General features: G+C 43.4%; 1 protein-coding gene across 3 annotated transcripts; it reads left to right on the plus strand.

The window, feature by feature from the left end:
• Nucleotides 1–324: 324 nt before the first annotated feature.
• On the plus strand, nt 325–12,639 carry LAS1L (LAS1 like ribosome biogenesis factor). 3 transcript variants are annotated; one of them, XM_041485048.1, is made up of 14 exons: nt 325–919; nt 1,504–1,629; nt 1,818–1,887; nt 3,003–3,084; nt 4,126–4,317; nt 4,907–4,953; nt 5,333–5,442; nt 6,158–6,243; nt 7,174–7,184; nt 7,269–7,389; nt 8,597–8,732; nt 9,323–9,702; nt 10,633–10,774; nt 12,255–12,639. In XM_041485048.1, exons 1-14 carry the CDS (start codon nt 336–338, stop codon nt 12,343–12,345), a joined length of 2,178 nt encoding a protein of 725 aa, XP_041340982.1. In that variant the 5' UTR covers nt 325–335; the 3' UTR covers nt 12,346–12,639. The 3 variants fall into 3 exon arrangements, with proteins under 3 accessions (XP_041340982.1, XP_041340983.1, XP_041340981.1); XM_041485049.1 differs by having other exon boundaries at nt 7,296–7,389; XM_041485047.1 differs by having other exon boundaries at nt 7,174–7,389.
• Nucleotides 12,640–12,907: the final 268 nt, after the last annotated feature.

The raw sequence follows: 12,907 nt of genomic DNA on the forward strand, positions 1-12,907 counted from the left end.
GGTTTAGGTTGGATATCAGAAAAAAGTTCTTCACCAAGAAGCGTGCTTGCCCCACCTTGAGTACTCTGTGCTGTGTTGGGCATCCAAAGAAGGGCCAGGAGGAAGGGGAGAGGTCTGGAGGGGAAGCCTTAGGAGTGGCTGAGGTCACTTGGTTTGTTCAGCCTGGACGAGACTGAGGTCAGACCTCATTGTGTTCTTCAACATCTCCGTGAGGGGAAGTGGAGGGGCAGGTACCAAGCTCTTCACTCTCCTGACCAGTGACTCGAGGAAATGGCACGAAGCTGACTCAGGGGCCATTTAGGCTGGCTATTAAGAAAAAACTTTTCACCCAGAGGATGGAACAGGCTCCCCAGGGAAGCGGTCACAGCACCGAGACTGACAAAGCTCAAGAAGCGTTTGGACACCAAACATTATGGGGCACATGGTGCGGCTGTAGGGGACTGCCCTGCGCTTTCTCGCAAGGCTTCCCTCGCCCTGATTCAGGACACACCTCGCCGTCCCTCAGCTTCCCGCATGCACAAGGGGAGGACGCCTTGCCCCGAGCCCTGGGGGCCGCAGAGGAAGCTGCCGCCAGCGCCGCCGCACCCCTGCAGCACCCGCGGGGCCGGGCTCGCCTCAGGCGGCCGCACCCACAGCGAGCGGCGGGCGCGGGAAGCGGAAGCGGCGCGGGAAGCGGGCAGGGCCGGGCCGGGGCGGCCGCGGGAGGCGGGGCGAGGAGCGGCATGGCGGCCCGCGCGGGCCCGGCCTGCCGCCGCGAGCGGCCGAGCTCGTCCCCGGCGCGCAAGCGGCCGAAGCCGCTGCGGACGGTGGTGGCGTGGAGGGGCCGGGCGGAGTGGGACCAGGTGATGGTGGGGCTGTACTGCGGCGACAGCCGGCTGCAGCAGGACGCGCTGGACCGCGTCTCGGCGTGGAAGAGCCGGTACGGGCCGCGGGCAGCGGGGCGGGTCTCGGGGCCGCCCCTGTGTCCCTGGAGCGGCCGCTCTGTGCCCTGGGCCCGGTCCTGGGCCCGGGGGCGGCCGGGGAGCCGAGCGCAGCTCCCCGCCGGAGCAGCTCCGCGGCCGGGGCTGTGTGGGCCCCGTCTGCTGCGCTCCCTCTTCATTGCGGGGGGCTCCGGGCACGCAGCTTATGCCGGGAGCACGGGGCCCTGTGGGAGCAGTGCGGGCAGAGACCCTGCATGCCCGCTGCTTCACGGGCTGATTGCTCGAGGCAGGTATACTCCTAAATTCCTCTGCTGCATCCGTACACAAGACCCGCCTAGGTAAAGCATCTTGTCTGTGTGCTTGGCGTATCAGTAAATATTCATTTATCGTGTGCTTAGGAGTAACCGTGTAACCACTCTGTTCCAATAGAACCGTCCTGGAAAGAGCCTTTGATGCTGTCTCAGCGTGTCATTTCTTAGGCTGTTATGTACCACAGAGCACAAAATGTAGTGGAAAGGCTGCCCTTTTAACAGGGTGAGTGTATTTGTGTGAGCCTGCTCACCTGGTTTTCCTTTGCCTTCAGGTATGGTCCAAAAATGCCTCTTGCAGTGGACTCCACAGCAGAACTGATTCGCTGTAAGGTCCTCGATTCATCCGGCAGACTGAAGTCACACGAGCTCATCCTCTCTTATGGGCTGGCTCTTGTAAGGTAAGGGCTCTCAAGACCCTTGTGCTTTGAGAGAAAGACCTGGACAGATGTCATTATTCCACTGTCTGAGTTCACTTTGCATCTCTGGGACCACAGGGTTGTATAGTACACGGGGAGTTTGTCTCTGGAGTTCCAAGTTTCTCTGCAGCTCTTGATAGTAATTTATTTTTTCTGTAACCTGCATGCAGATTTGTCAACTTGATCACAGAAAGGAAACAGAAGATGGTCAACATTCCTCTGAGACAATTAGCGAGAGAGGTAACTATTTAATAAGAGTTGCTTGATAATTTATAGGTTATTAACAACACTGAGTGAATGAAATTGTGGGGATCATTCTTTTGTAACCAAAGTAACAGATATAGATGCTTGTTTATTCCAGCTGCAAAGTTTTAAACAGGTTTGTTGCAACTGGATCTAAAACTTTGTTCTTTGAAGTCACAATAAGAGTAACAAAGGCTGATGATCATTAAAGGTTTTTTCCTCACATGTGATCAAAAGTCTTGATTTACATGTGTGTAGTCCCACTTGATATACTGTCACAAGTTTTGCTTTCTTGGCGACTGAGATAGGAAAAAGAGCTAAATCTGAGGTTTGTAAATCCTAGTTTTTTGACAAGCAAGGCTGTACATAAAAAACACTCACATTTGCAGGTATTTTCATATTGTGTCTCTTTATTCAGATGAGCTTTTCCACTCATGTATGGAGGAGGAAAGTTTCAAGCTGTAATTGTAGTAGCAGGACCAACTTGAGTCCTTTTACTGCCAGCTGCACTGAACACCATACCTGGGACTGAACAAGTTTTGACAGTGAAGGACAGACAGTGTTTGAGACTCTTCTGTATATGTTTGGGCCCGTGTGTGAGAATTATGAATTTATTTTTATTTTTTTCCTGGGTTTTTGAGAAAAGCTCTACTTCTCACTTTTTAAAACTGATCAAGCTTAAAAGCAAAGGTATTGCATAGTTAAATGTAGTTGTCCTCAGGAAAGTTGCAAAAAACTGCATGCAAATTACAGTAGAAATTTCAGTATTATACGTGATATTATTTGTGTCTTTGATACATAGTTATCCAGAATGTCTCACCCATTTAAATATAGTTTAACTGCCTCTCAGTTACATTAAATTACATGTAACACCTCTGTCTAAAAAGAAATCTCTTGTTGCATGTAACACTGAAGGACCTAAACTCTAAAATACAAGTATTTGTAGGGATCCTAGGCCGCAGGAGGAGTGGCATCAGAGAGCTGGGGGATCTTGGCAGGGGAACTACAGCACAGGAGTGGCCAGGAAGGTGCTGTTCCCACCTGGGGGAGGCTCTGTGCAGCTGTGCAGGTGCAGTGGGAGCAGAGGGCTCAGGTGCTGGCTGTTGTTGCAGGTGGACATCCCCGTGTGGGTTGTGGATCTCCGTCACGAGCTGACGCACGGGAAGCTGCCGCGGCTGGCCCTGTGCCGCAAGGGTGAGTGCCACCAGCAGCTGGCACTGGGAGGGGTGGCCTGAGGCACGCTTGGGGTGGCAGTGCCAGAGCTGCAGGACCTGAGGGGAGCACCCCTGCCTCCGTTTTGGGGTGCTGCAGGACAGGCAGTGTGCTTGTCCTGGCAGGGAGAGTTGTGATACCACACTGAGAGGATTTGCCGCTGCCCTCTCAGGATAGCTGAGCTGTGTCCTGTGGCTCCAGGTTGTGTTCCTCACAGGGTAAATGTTCAGAGGCTTTCTCCTATCCCTGAAACAACAGCTGGTTGCAATAGTTTGGTGCTTTTTCTTTTTTACGGCACAGGAAGTTCGTCTTGGGGAAATAGGTGGAAGCTTTTCCTGATGGTTTAGTGATACCTAAGACTCTTAAAAAGTCCCATTGAGGGAGAAATGTGGATACTGCAAGCCTGAGTGAATGACCAGCTCATAGCATTTGAAGAGACTCTTGGAAATTTTGGGTTAAGGCTTAAGAATCCAGTTAAATAATCTTCAGCATGGTCCTTAGATTGAGCTGGGAAAATGCTGATGGAAGTAAAGGCATTTTCTTTCCATTCTGTTTATTGTATGCATAGTGTAGTCCCTGCACAAAAAAATTCTGTTATTGTTGTAGATGCTGTGTTGACCATGGTGATACTAAAGTGTTGACTCATTTTCTCATCAGAATGCCACTGCAGCAACCTACTTGCTGCTTAAATTTGACCTAGCTTGAGCAAGGTGCAGTGCCATAGCAGTGTCCAATCTTTTTTTTCCCCCCCAAAAAAATGATGGGTAGTTACCATGTCTGTGATACTGGATTGGGTTTTTCCCCCTCCTCGTTTCTTTCTGGAGGTTGGTTTTGGGGGTTTTGTTTGTTTGTTTGGGGTTTTTTTAACTTGTTCACATTTTCATTAATGGAGTATTTTGTGTTTTCAGCGTTCATAACTGGTTAATAGCACTTATTTTTATAATACAAGCTAGCAATATGCCACCTATTACTTTTTGCAATAACAAAGAAATCCTCACTGAGACGTTTTCTGTTCTCTCTTAGGTTGTGATGTTGTGCTGGACTGGCTACGAAAGATGTATTGGAGCCGTCAGCTGGGCAATAACTTGTGTGAAGAAGATGAGGATGAGGAAGAAGAGCAGGAAGAGGTGGAAGCAAATGCAGATGGGGATGGTGAAGCATGGGAGATGCAAACCCCGCAGCGTGAGGCCTGTCAGAAGCACAAGGAATTCCATGGTAGGTGTTCCTAGAACAACAGCAGATACAAGGATTGGATATGCTAAAGAAAGCAGTCTGAATGTGTCATCTTCTAGCATAAACATATACCTTCAGCTCAGGTTTTGGGATTCCTCTTTGGATTTTGGTGGATTCCTGGTGTTTACTGACTGGTTTGGCAGTATTTCTCCAAATTTTTGCACTTTGTGAATTGCTATAGTGCTGCTCCAATTGATGCTAAATGCCAAGTACAAGGAATACAAATATGAATCAGAACATAAACTGCATATGGGAACAATTTCTTCCTACACTAATCTAGAAATTTGGTTTTTATTTGTCTGTGTTTATCCAGCTTACTTGTCTCTGGCTACTGTTAGTGATAAAATATGGAGATCATGGTTCAGCCCCACTTGAGAAAATTCATGTTGCTGGATAAGTCTGGGAGTTTTGGGAGCCTTCAGTGTGTTGTCTCTACAGAATTGTTGGCTTCGTTTCACCAATGCTTGTTCCTTGACTGTAAATTTGGCAAAACTAAACAGCTTCCTTAGATACAAAATTCCCTCACATAGTTGATCTTCTGCTTAAATTATATATTTATGCTTATTTCTAGAAAAAGTCAGAGATGTTCTGACATCTTACAAGAATGAGCAATTCCGGGTAAGTGCACTCTGATGATCAACACTTTCAGTAATTCTATTTTTCTTTTTTGGACAATATGTTTTCTTCCTTTGTTGCCTTAGTTAGTTCCTTGCTCAGGTCTGTCTGCTAGTGTTGTCATACATGGCTTGCCAAGGGAAAACTTCACTACAGAGAACAAGGAATTTGAGCTCTTGACAGTTCCTAACGTGGACACTTTGTTCAGGTTTATAAAGGAGATCTGTGCTTATTGGAGATTCCAAGAAAGGGGAACATTTGTGAACTTTTTCAGGTGCTGGTGATGAAGTACAGGTGGCATGTGCATCTTCTTGTCATAGCAATAATGTCTTTGTAATGGGAGTGTATTTTCTGTTAATGCTTGAATTTTTCCTTCACTCAGGTTATGCAGGCTATGCCATCTCTTTCAAAGTCTCGAGAGTTGTGGTCTGATTCCTCTTCAGAATTGGACTGGATTTTGGCTAAGATCAAAGACCTGATGCAGGAAAACAGGTATGTGTCTGATAAAGAGCTGAGGTGAAAGGTATGGTGCTGAACTGGGCTGTAGACCTATTAAATTGCCTTTTCATAGTGTCCTGTAGCTGATCATAGAGAAAGCAATTAGTGCCTCTTTGAGGACTGAGTTGTTGATGTGTGCTAATGAGCAATGGTCCTTGTGCCAGGTGGTCTCCAAGGTGTTGTCCCAGACTTAGTGATGCTGGCCCCAAGGCAAGCAGCATCTTCAGTGTCTTCAAAAGCTCCCAAAAAATGCTCCCAGGGCTGAGCTCCTCAAAAGCTCAGTCCTGTAGAGATTTTGATTTCACAGGAACCTTTGGAATTCTTCAAAACTGCAGGGCAATACTTGGTATTTTCTATATTTTTTATCTTTCTATTACTACAGAGCCTCTAGGACCCTAGTGTGTTGAGACTTCCTTATTACCATATAATTTTGCATGGAGATCTTGACCTGCTTTGAGAAATCTAAATGGTTTAACTGCAGAGGGGAAAGAGTATCATGTCACAGATAAGAGCTGTAACTCCTGATGTTTTAAATATAAATATATATGCCATACAAGAACAGCATTACCAGATCTCTCAAACAAAAAATTTCTCCATTCCCTCCTCACAGTTCCAGGTGTTTGGCAGTCAAACTTGTTTCAGAGCTGGGGCAGGTGGTGTTTTGATAACATAAAGGAATAAGTGGCAGTAATAAGTCTCTCTGCTCTAGGGCAACAGTGGCTGAAGCTCTTCTCAGTGATGGCTTTCTCATCCCAAAGATGGATTGTCTGAAGATGCTAAATATCAAGTATGAAGGTGAGTGCTTTATGCATCACCCAAGTAGAAAATGCACAGCTTTTCTTATGTTCTTATGTTTTCTTATGGTGTTATGACCAAGTCTGGTCTTCTTTCCTCATTATATTGAAATCTGTAATTGACTGCATTTTTTTGTATATCTGGGTTCTTAAACATCTTTTGCCCTGTTCTCCAGAACCCCTTATGGCCATGCTTAGCTACTGCTTTTGCATAAATCTCTTGGGATGGAAGGATAACTCTTCAGCACTGAATATCTAGCCAAAACATCTTTCAAAGCTTGCACCTCTACCCTTTCCTGCAATACTTGCTGATTTCAGGAACTCACACTAGTTTCTCTTCTACACTGAAGATTTGAAGCAAATAAAAATGGATGGGGTTTTTTGAACCTCATTCACCAGCTGCATCTTAGTTCCAAGCTGCTACCCATATTGGAGTTCCATTTATTGTTTGCAAGAGATCCAGGCACCTAGAAGGAATGAAAATAAATAAATTCCCTATTTTACAGCCAAAGAACTTTCCAAGAAAGATTCTCAAATTTCTATGACTATATAATTGCAGAAAAATTTTAAAGCTTCTTGAGATTTTATGTTGCTTTGCTCAATGAATCTTCTCTTTGCAGTATTTTTTTTTATAGAGTAGCTCTTAGTTATGTGTGAAATAAACTGAAACTGGAAAGGGATTAGCAAAACAGATAGATCTTCCTGTGTTACTAATTTCCATGTGCTAACTGTCAAATTGCTAATTATTTTACTTGCCTAGCATAAGAAAAATAATAGTTTCAGTGAGGACTTGAGGAAATATCCTGGAATCAGTGATCTGAGAACAAACCTCTTTAGTTTGAAGCAAGTGTCACACCTGTATTTCATAAAAAATTATAGAGCACAAATTTCTGACTTGTCTGATTCATTTTTTTTTTTCTTCTTATTGCAGCAAATAAAGAGGTAGGGCAATTCAAAATTCCCCCAGCATTTTACTGCTTTTGGCAGCCTTTGCTGTCAGGCCTCCTTTCACGAAATTTTACACAGATCCTAATAGAGAAAATGTTTGTAGAGCTGAAGGAATGTTCTGACTCTTCAGAATTCCGGCCTCATTTCTTGATCAACTGGATTTCTGAGTTGCTGACTGGCATTGCCAAAGTCAACGCTGGTGAGTGTGTCTGCAACTTCTGTGTTTGGAAAAGCATAAGAGTTTCTTCTGTACTAGTGTAAAACTGTACTAGAAAAGTGGTGGGACCTTTATACATAAAGTGCAGTAGCCTAATGAGTACCTTTTGTCATGTGAACAAAAAGCTTTTATTGTTGCATTTCTTAGACTTTTCACCTGCACCTTGTGCATGTCATGTATTTCTTAGCCCAAAATTGAAATTGTTATTGATAAGTTTGCTGCAGCCTCCTCAAGATAGGAAAAGCAAATCTCTCACAGGAAAGATCTGGCCATTAAGTGCTAATTTCTCCAGATATCAATACTTGTAGGAAATAACATCCTTATATGCTATGTGCTACTGTTACATGTGGTGTGTTACGAGATCCCTGTTCCCAGTTCTTTTCTCCCTTAACAGAAACCTGTCTTTATAAGATACTAAATAATGTTGCTGTCTTTTATTGATCCTATTACAGGATTTTTATGCCTTCTAAATTTACACACATGTAACAAGTAATATTTTGTTTTCAGTTCCTGACTCTTTTGGTAAAATTGGCAGACTGTATGTTTCATTCCAGAGATGGGCACTGAAGGGCCTTAATTATTCAGAGTGTCACAGGTTTCTGCTAACAGGGTTTTTATACTGTGACATTGTGCATCCTTGCAGAGGTTTGCACCCCTTAATTTTGGTGCCTCTTCTATCATCTCCTGGTCTGGCTCAAAGATTTTGCTCTGGTCTGCACCAAGATTTTGGCAGTATCTCAGGCAGTCATAGGTTAAGATTTGGTGCTTTCAGTCAGTGCTGAGCACATCTGTGATGTACCAAGATCCCTGAATGCTGCTGGTTCCCAGCTGTTAAATCCTCTGTTTGCAGAGCTACCTGGAATGATACTGGGTCCCAGATGCAGTACACTGCATTTATCTGTTCAAACACACTTTTTGGCTTTCCTGTCTGTTGTGACATGCACAGGGCCAGCTTGGGAATGTCTGCACTGCTTTGTGGTCAGGTCTGGTGGAGCTACCTGAGCTGTCCATGTGTTGTCAAGTCCTTTATAACAACCCTGATGTTGTATTTGGTTGGTACATCTGGTCGTGCACTTGGGTTAAAATGACAGCTTATTTGAGGATGGGCTCTAGTAAAAATGCAGAGGGATGAAGGCTATATTTTCTATGAGTTTTGAGCATCCTGTTGTTTTCATTATCTTCTTTGAAGGGAAGAAAAAACAACAGTGTAACAAGCAGGTGTCTGTGAAGGAGCTCTTCCTCCATAGAATTCCTTTGCAGTGGATAAGAGTGACTGACAGTTGCTTGCAAGCTCCCTGCTGGGCAACCCCACATCTTCTTCAGCTGTAAGTTTGATGCTGTGACCTAGAAAAGGAGCAGCAAACAGTGCTCTGTAACAGCTTTGGTTCCCTAGTGATCTGCTGAGCTATAGCTGCATTCCCTTGCCTTTCTTTACATCTTGTAGAAATTGTAAGAGGTGCATGTAAAGTCTTGCTTGCTGCTATTTGCCTCCCCATTGATTACACACAAAGAAGGAAAAGAATTTGAAAGGATTGCACCTTTCAGATGAAAGCAGAAGTTATCTGGGGAGGTATTTAAAGAAGCAACCTGTTCAGAAGCAAAGTGACTTGGTAGAGATGTGACCTTATTGAAGTGATAAGAGTTTACCACAGCTCCTGACTTCTATACAAGTAAAGCTAACTTCTGTACAAGAAAACAGTAAAGCAGTAATTCAGTTAGAAGTATCCCAAGTCCTTAATTTTAATCACAGAGTATTCCAATATCCACTGACCAGGGCATAATGAGATTTTGCCTGTTAGGTGAGTTATGTGAGCCAGCTGTCCTGGAGAAAACAAACACTTAAAAGCAAAAAAGACTCCAGATGAAGATTTATCAACCCTTTTAAAACTTTTTCATTGCCCTTTTTCCTCTCCAGGATCCTCACGATCATGAGACCTCGCTTGTCACGTGCTTCTCGGAAGAACCTTCTCTATCTTGCTTCCATTTACACAGAAGGAGGTGCCCCTCTGTCCAGTCCAGGCCTCTCTTCAGATGGCAGTGAACAGCCAATTTATACTATAGAGAGCTTACAGTGGAGAGCCAGGCAAGAAAATCAGGTTAAAAATCAAGGGCAGACTGTAGAGAAACAAGAAGATGTGCCAGAGAGAGACAATGGTGTAGAGGAAGTGGAAGAGGAGGAAGAAGAGATGGTGACTGAAGCAAATGCTTTGGAAGGACTTGCTCATTCTGATACCATGGTGGCCATTGCTGAGAAAAGGGCAGCACTGCAAGGGTCTGCCTGGCAGATCACTGCAGGTAAGAAGTGACTCTAAGACAGTCTTCATCACTGACAAATGTTAATTGAAGTGCAAACACATCTCAGCCCTTTGGGGCTGGCCACAATTAAACTGCTTCAAAGTCATCTAAATGCCAAATTACTGAAAAATGTGGGTTTTCCAGTGTTTTGTTTATGTTCAGGAGTAATTTCACTTAAGCTCATAAAATACTGAGAGTGTGTTTTCCAGGAGCATGCTATTACTGTCCTATTTTTTTATTAAGCTTTTCCAAACTGTTTAAAATTTCAGTGTATCCAGCTGATTGGGCAGCATATATGCCAGCTGAGAATGGTGAAGAAAATATGGATGTTTCTTGGACTTCTGTTTGTCAGACTTGGGGGTATTTGAAAGCACAGTTTGTCTGTGAACCTAAGTTCCATGCTATGGGAAAATGGCTGTTGTGACATGGTGGCAAACAAAAGAAAGGAGCAAGACAGGGTTTTAGAAGGAATAAACAGCATATCCAGTGTTTTGTTAGCTTTGTTACAGTAGCTGTACTTTCTCACTGGGGTTGGAGGTCTCTGTAGCTAAGAATTTTGGATGAGTCATGGAGGGACTCAGACACAGGAGGAGGAAGTTGGTGGAGAGGAGTTGGAGTCAAAATGACATTTAAAGGAAAAAAAGCAGCCACTAGAAGACTGAACTCTTGTACTTCATTCACTGGCAAATTTTCTCAAGTAAAAAAAGAAAAGAACAGACTTAGGTATGCTGATGTGGACAGCTTGTTAGAACTGGATGTTTTGTGAACAGAAGCAAAATTGTCCTCTGCTTCTGTGACATTGGTGCAAATCATTTGCTGAATGGCTGAGTTGCAGGGGGCAGAATTTGTGGAGTGGAGGAGGGTGATCTTGTGTTTCAAAAATCTCTTTGGGAAGCTCAGACTTCTTGGTTTTGTACTGTTTTTATCTAGATGAAGTACGATGGAAAGACTTTCCTCTTGGGAAACTCCCAGGGCAGACAGATGACCCTGATGGGCTCATGTTGGATAATTATTCTATGATGTCCCTGCTTGATCAGCCAGTGAGGGATGAGTGGAAGCCTCTCAATACAAAGTGAGTAATGGTGTGGGTGGGACTTTGCCCCTGAACCATGAAATGCATTTCTCTCTCTGTGCCTTTTAGTATACCATGTGAAAAATTAGGGTTGAGATTTCCTTTTTATTTCTATTTAAATAGTTTGACTCAAATATCTACTATTGTCTCTAAACCTAACCCTAATGGTATCCTTTGAGCATGCCATCTTCTAATATTGCTATCTTCACTCCTCCTGCTCTTTTTTAAAAGAAACCATTCCAAGCATTATGAAATACTGCTGTTTAGCAGGTATCAGCACAGCCCCAGCAGGCTTGAAAATTGAATTTTCTATTACCCGGGGCTTTGTTCTTCAATATGTTGGCAGTGCCCAGTGACCTTTTAGAGCTGTAGCTAGTAATTTAGAGCTGCAGATCTGACCTCAGTAAAGAAACACAGATTGTCCTGGAAATAACTGGGACATTCTATAAAGCTTTAGTCAGATCACCTTTGTTATTAAATGAAGCTCATTGGAGATGTTTTAACAGGGTCATTATTTCACATATTGAAGTCATAGGAACTTGAGTATTGTAAGCTGTCAAATCAGTTTCATCACATACATATAAACCTATCTCCTATTATTTTAATCCAAGAAATGTTTCAGAATGTGAATGAATTGTAGTTATTTTCCTTAACACTGGACTGGACAACCTTCTAATCACTGATTTCTTTCTGTGGTTGGTGGCCCAATCCAGCAGCAATGTGAAGAGCTGAGAATCATGCAGCCTGGGGTATTTCACTGAAGAAATCTTGCACATGTTCACATTTTCACATATTCAGAGTTGTGTTCACATCCCAAGCTTCCAGTTTCAAACCTGAGAAGGATTTCCATTTTTCTCCATCCTCCTGGTTGTCCTCCCTGGCATCAAATTATTGACCTTCCCTTATCAGTAACATCCTGTTCCTTTGGAGGAAGATGCCCTAGACTGCATTTTGAAATATGATTTAGTCATGGTGAAGACTGATAGTATATTAATTGTAAAAACCTACAAGCCAGTTTCATAAATTTCAGGCTGTTTTTTGAACAGTAATGTATCATGCAACTGATATTACTAGAAAATACTCGTGTAGAAAATGAGAAAGCACCTACCAGGCCAAAAGTAACATCTGTTTGTTTCTGCATCTCTTTGTGTGGGGAAAGGGGCAGACAGTTTGTTCCACTCAGATTACAGCCTGGCAGGAAGCCAACGAAAAAAACCTTAGAAAGAAACATGAGGAAAACCTGTTGCTACCACAAACAGAAAGGAGCAGAATCTAATTTATTCCTGTAGCTGTGCCTGGAAACAATCCAGGTTTCATCAGGAGTGCTACAATGGCAGCTTGTTCATTACTCTTATTTCCCTTGCATAGCAGCTCCTCCATTTGCCAAAGGACATGTGGTCTTAGAAAGGTGGTCTGACTTCCCCAAGGCAGAAGGAAGAAGATTAAACACTGCTAATGTGCTTTATTCTCTTCCTCACAGCTCTGCAGAATTGAATATTCCCATGACAGGAGGATTGTTATGGACCCAGAACGACTTACATAAAATAAAAAGTGGCCTTCAACTTTTCTGAGACAGCAGCAGAGTGCTCTGTGGCTTTTAGTATTGCACAAGTTAAGTCTCATGGAAGATCTAATAATGGTGGTGGGAAAACAGTCACTCCAGAAGAAGTTGTTGTTGCTGTGATTTATTGATTTTTACCATGTAAAATCAATGTTTTTTAAAGGTCTTGTGTTTTTAGTTACATGTACAGTGACCATTGTCTTGCTTAACCAGTTGAAGCTTGCCAAATAGAGTTAAGAGTATTTTGGAATCCCTCCATGTTCCTTAACTTTTTCATAAATAAATACAACTGACTGAAGGCAAACCTTGCTCCTGGGTGCTGTTTCCCAGTTTTCACTCTGGGAAATGTCCTCTGGCCCTCATCAGTGAGACTGTTAATACATTCCTATTTCATTGATGCTGATACTATCCTGGAGGAGTGATTGTACCAGGATAAGATTGTGCTGCAGTTTTCACCTGTCTGCATTTCACATGAAGCTTCAGGGATCGATCCTAGCTAGAGCATGGCTGAATGTGATACATAAATATCTTTGAAATGTTTTTGTCACGATGTTTTTTCAAGTGATAGTCTT

This window comes from Pyrgilauda ruficollis, unplaced genomic scaffold, assembly GCF_017590135.1.
Source record: "Pyrgilauda ruficollis isolate IOZ18807 unplaced genomic scaffold, ASM1759013v1 scaffold7, whole genome shotgun sequence".
Lineage (NCBI taxonomy): Eukaryota > Metazoa > Chordata > Aves > Passeriformes > Passeridae > Pyrgilauda > Pyrgilauda ruficollis.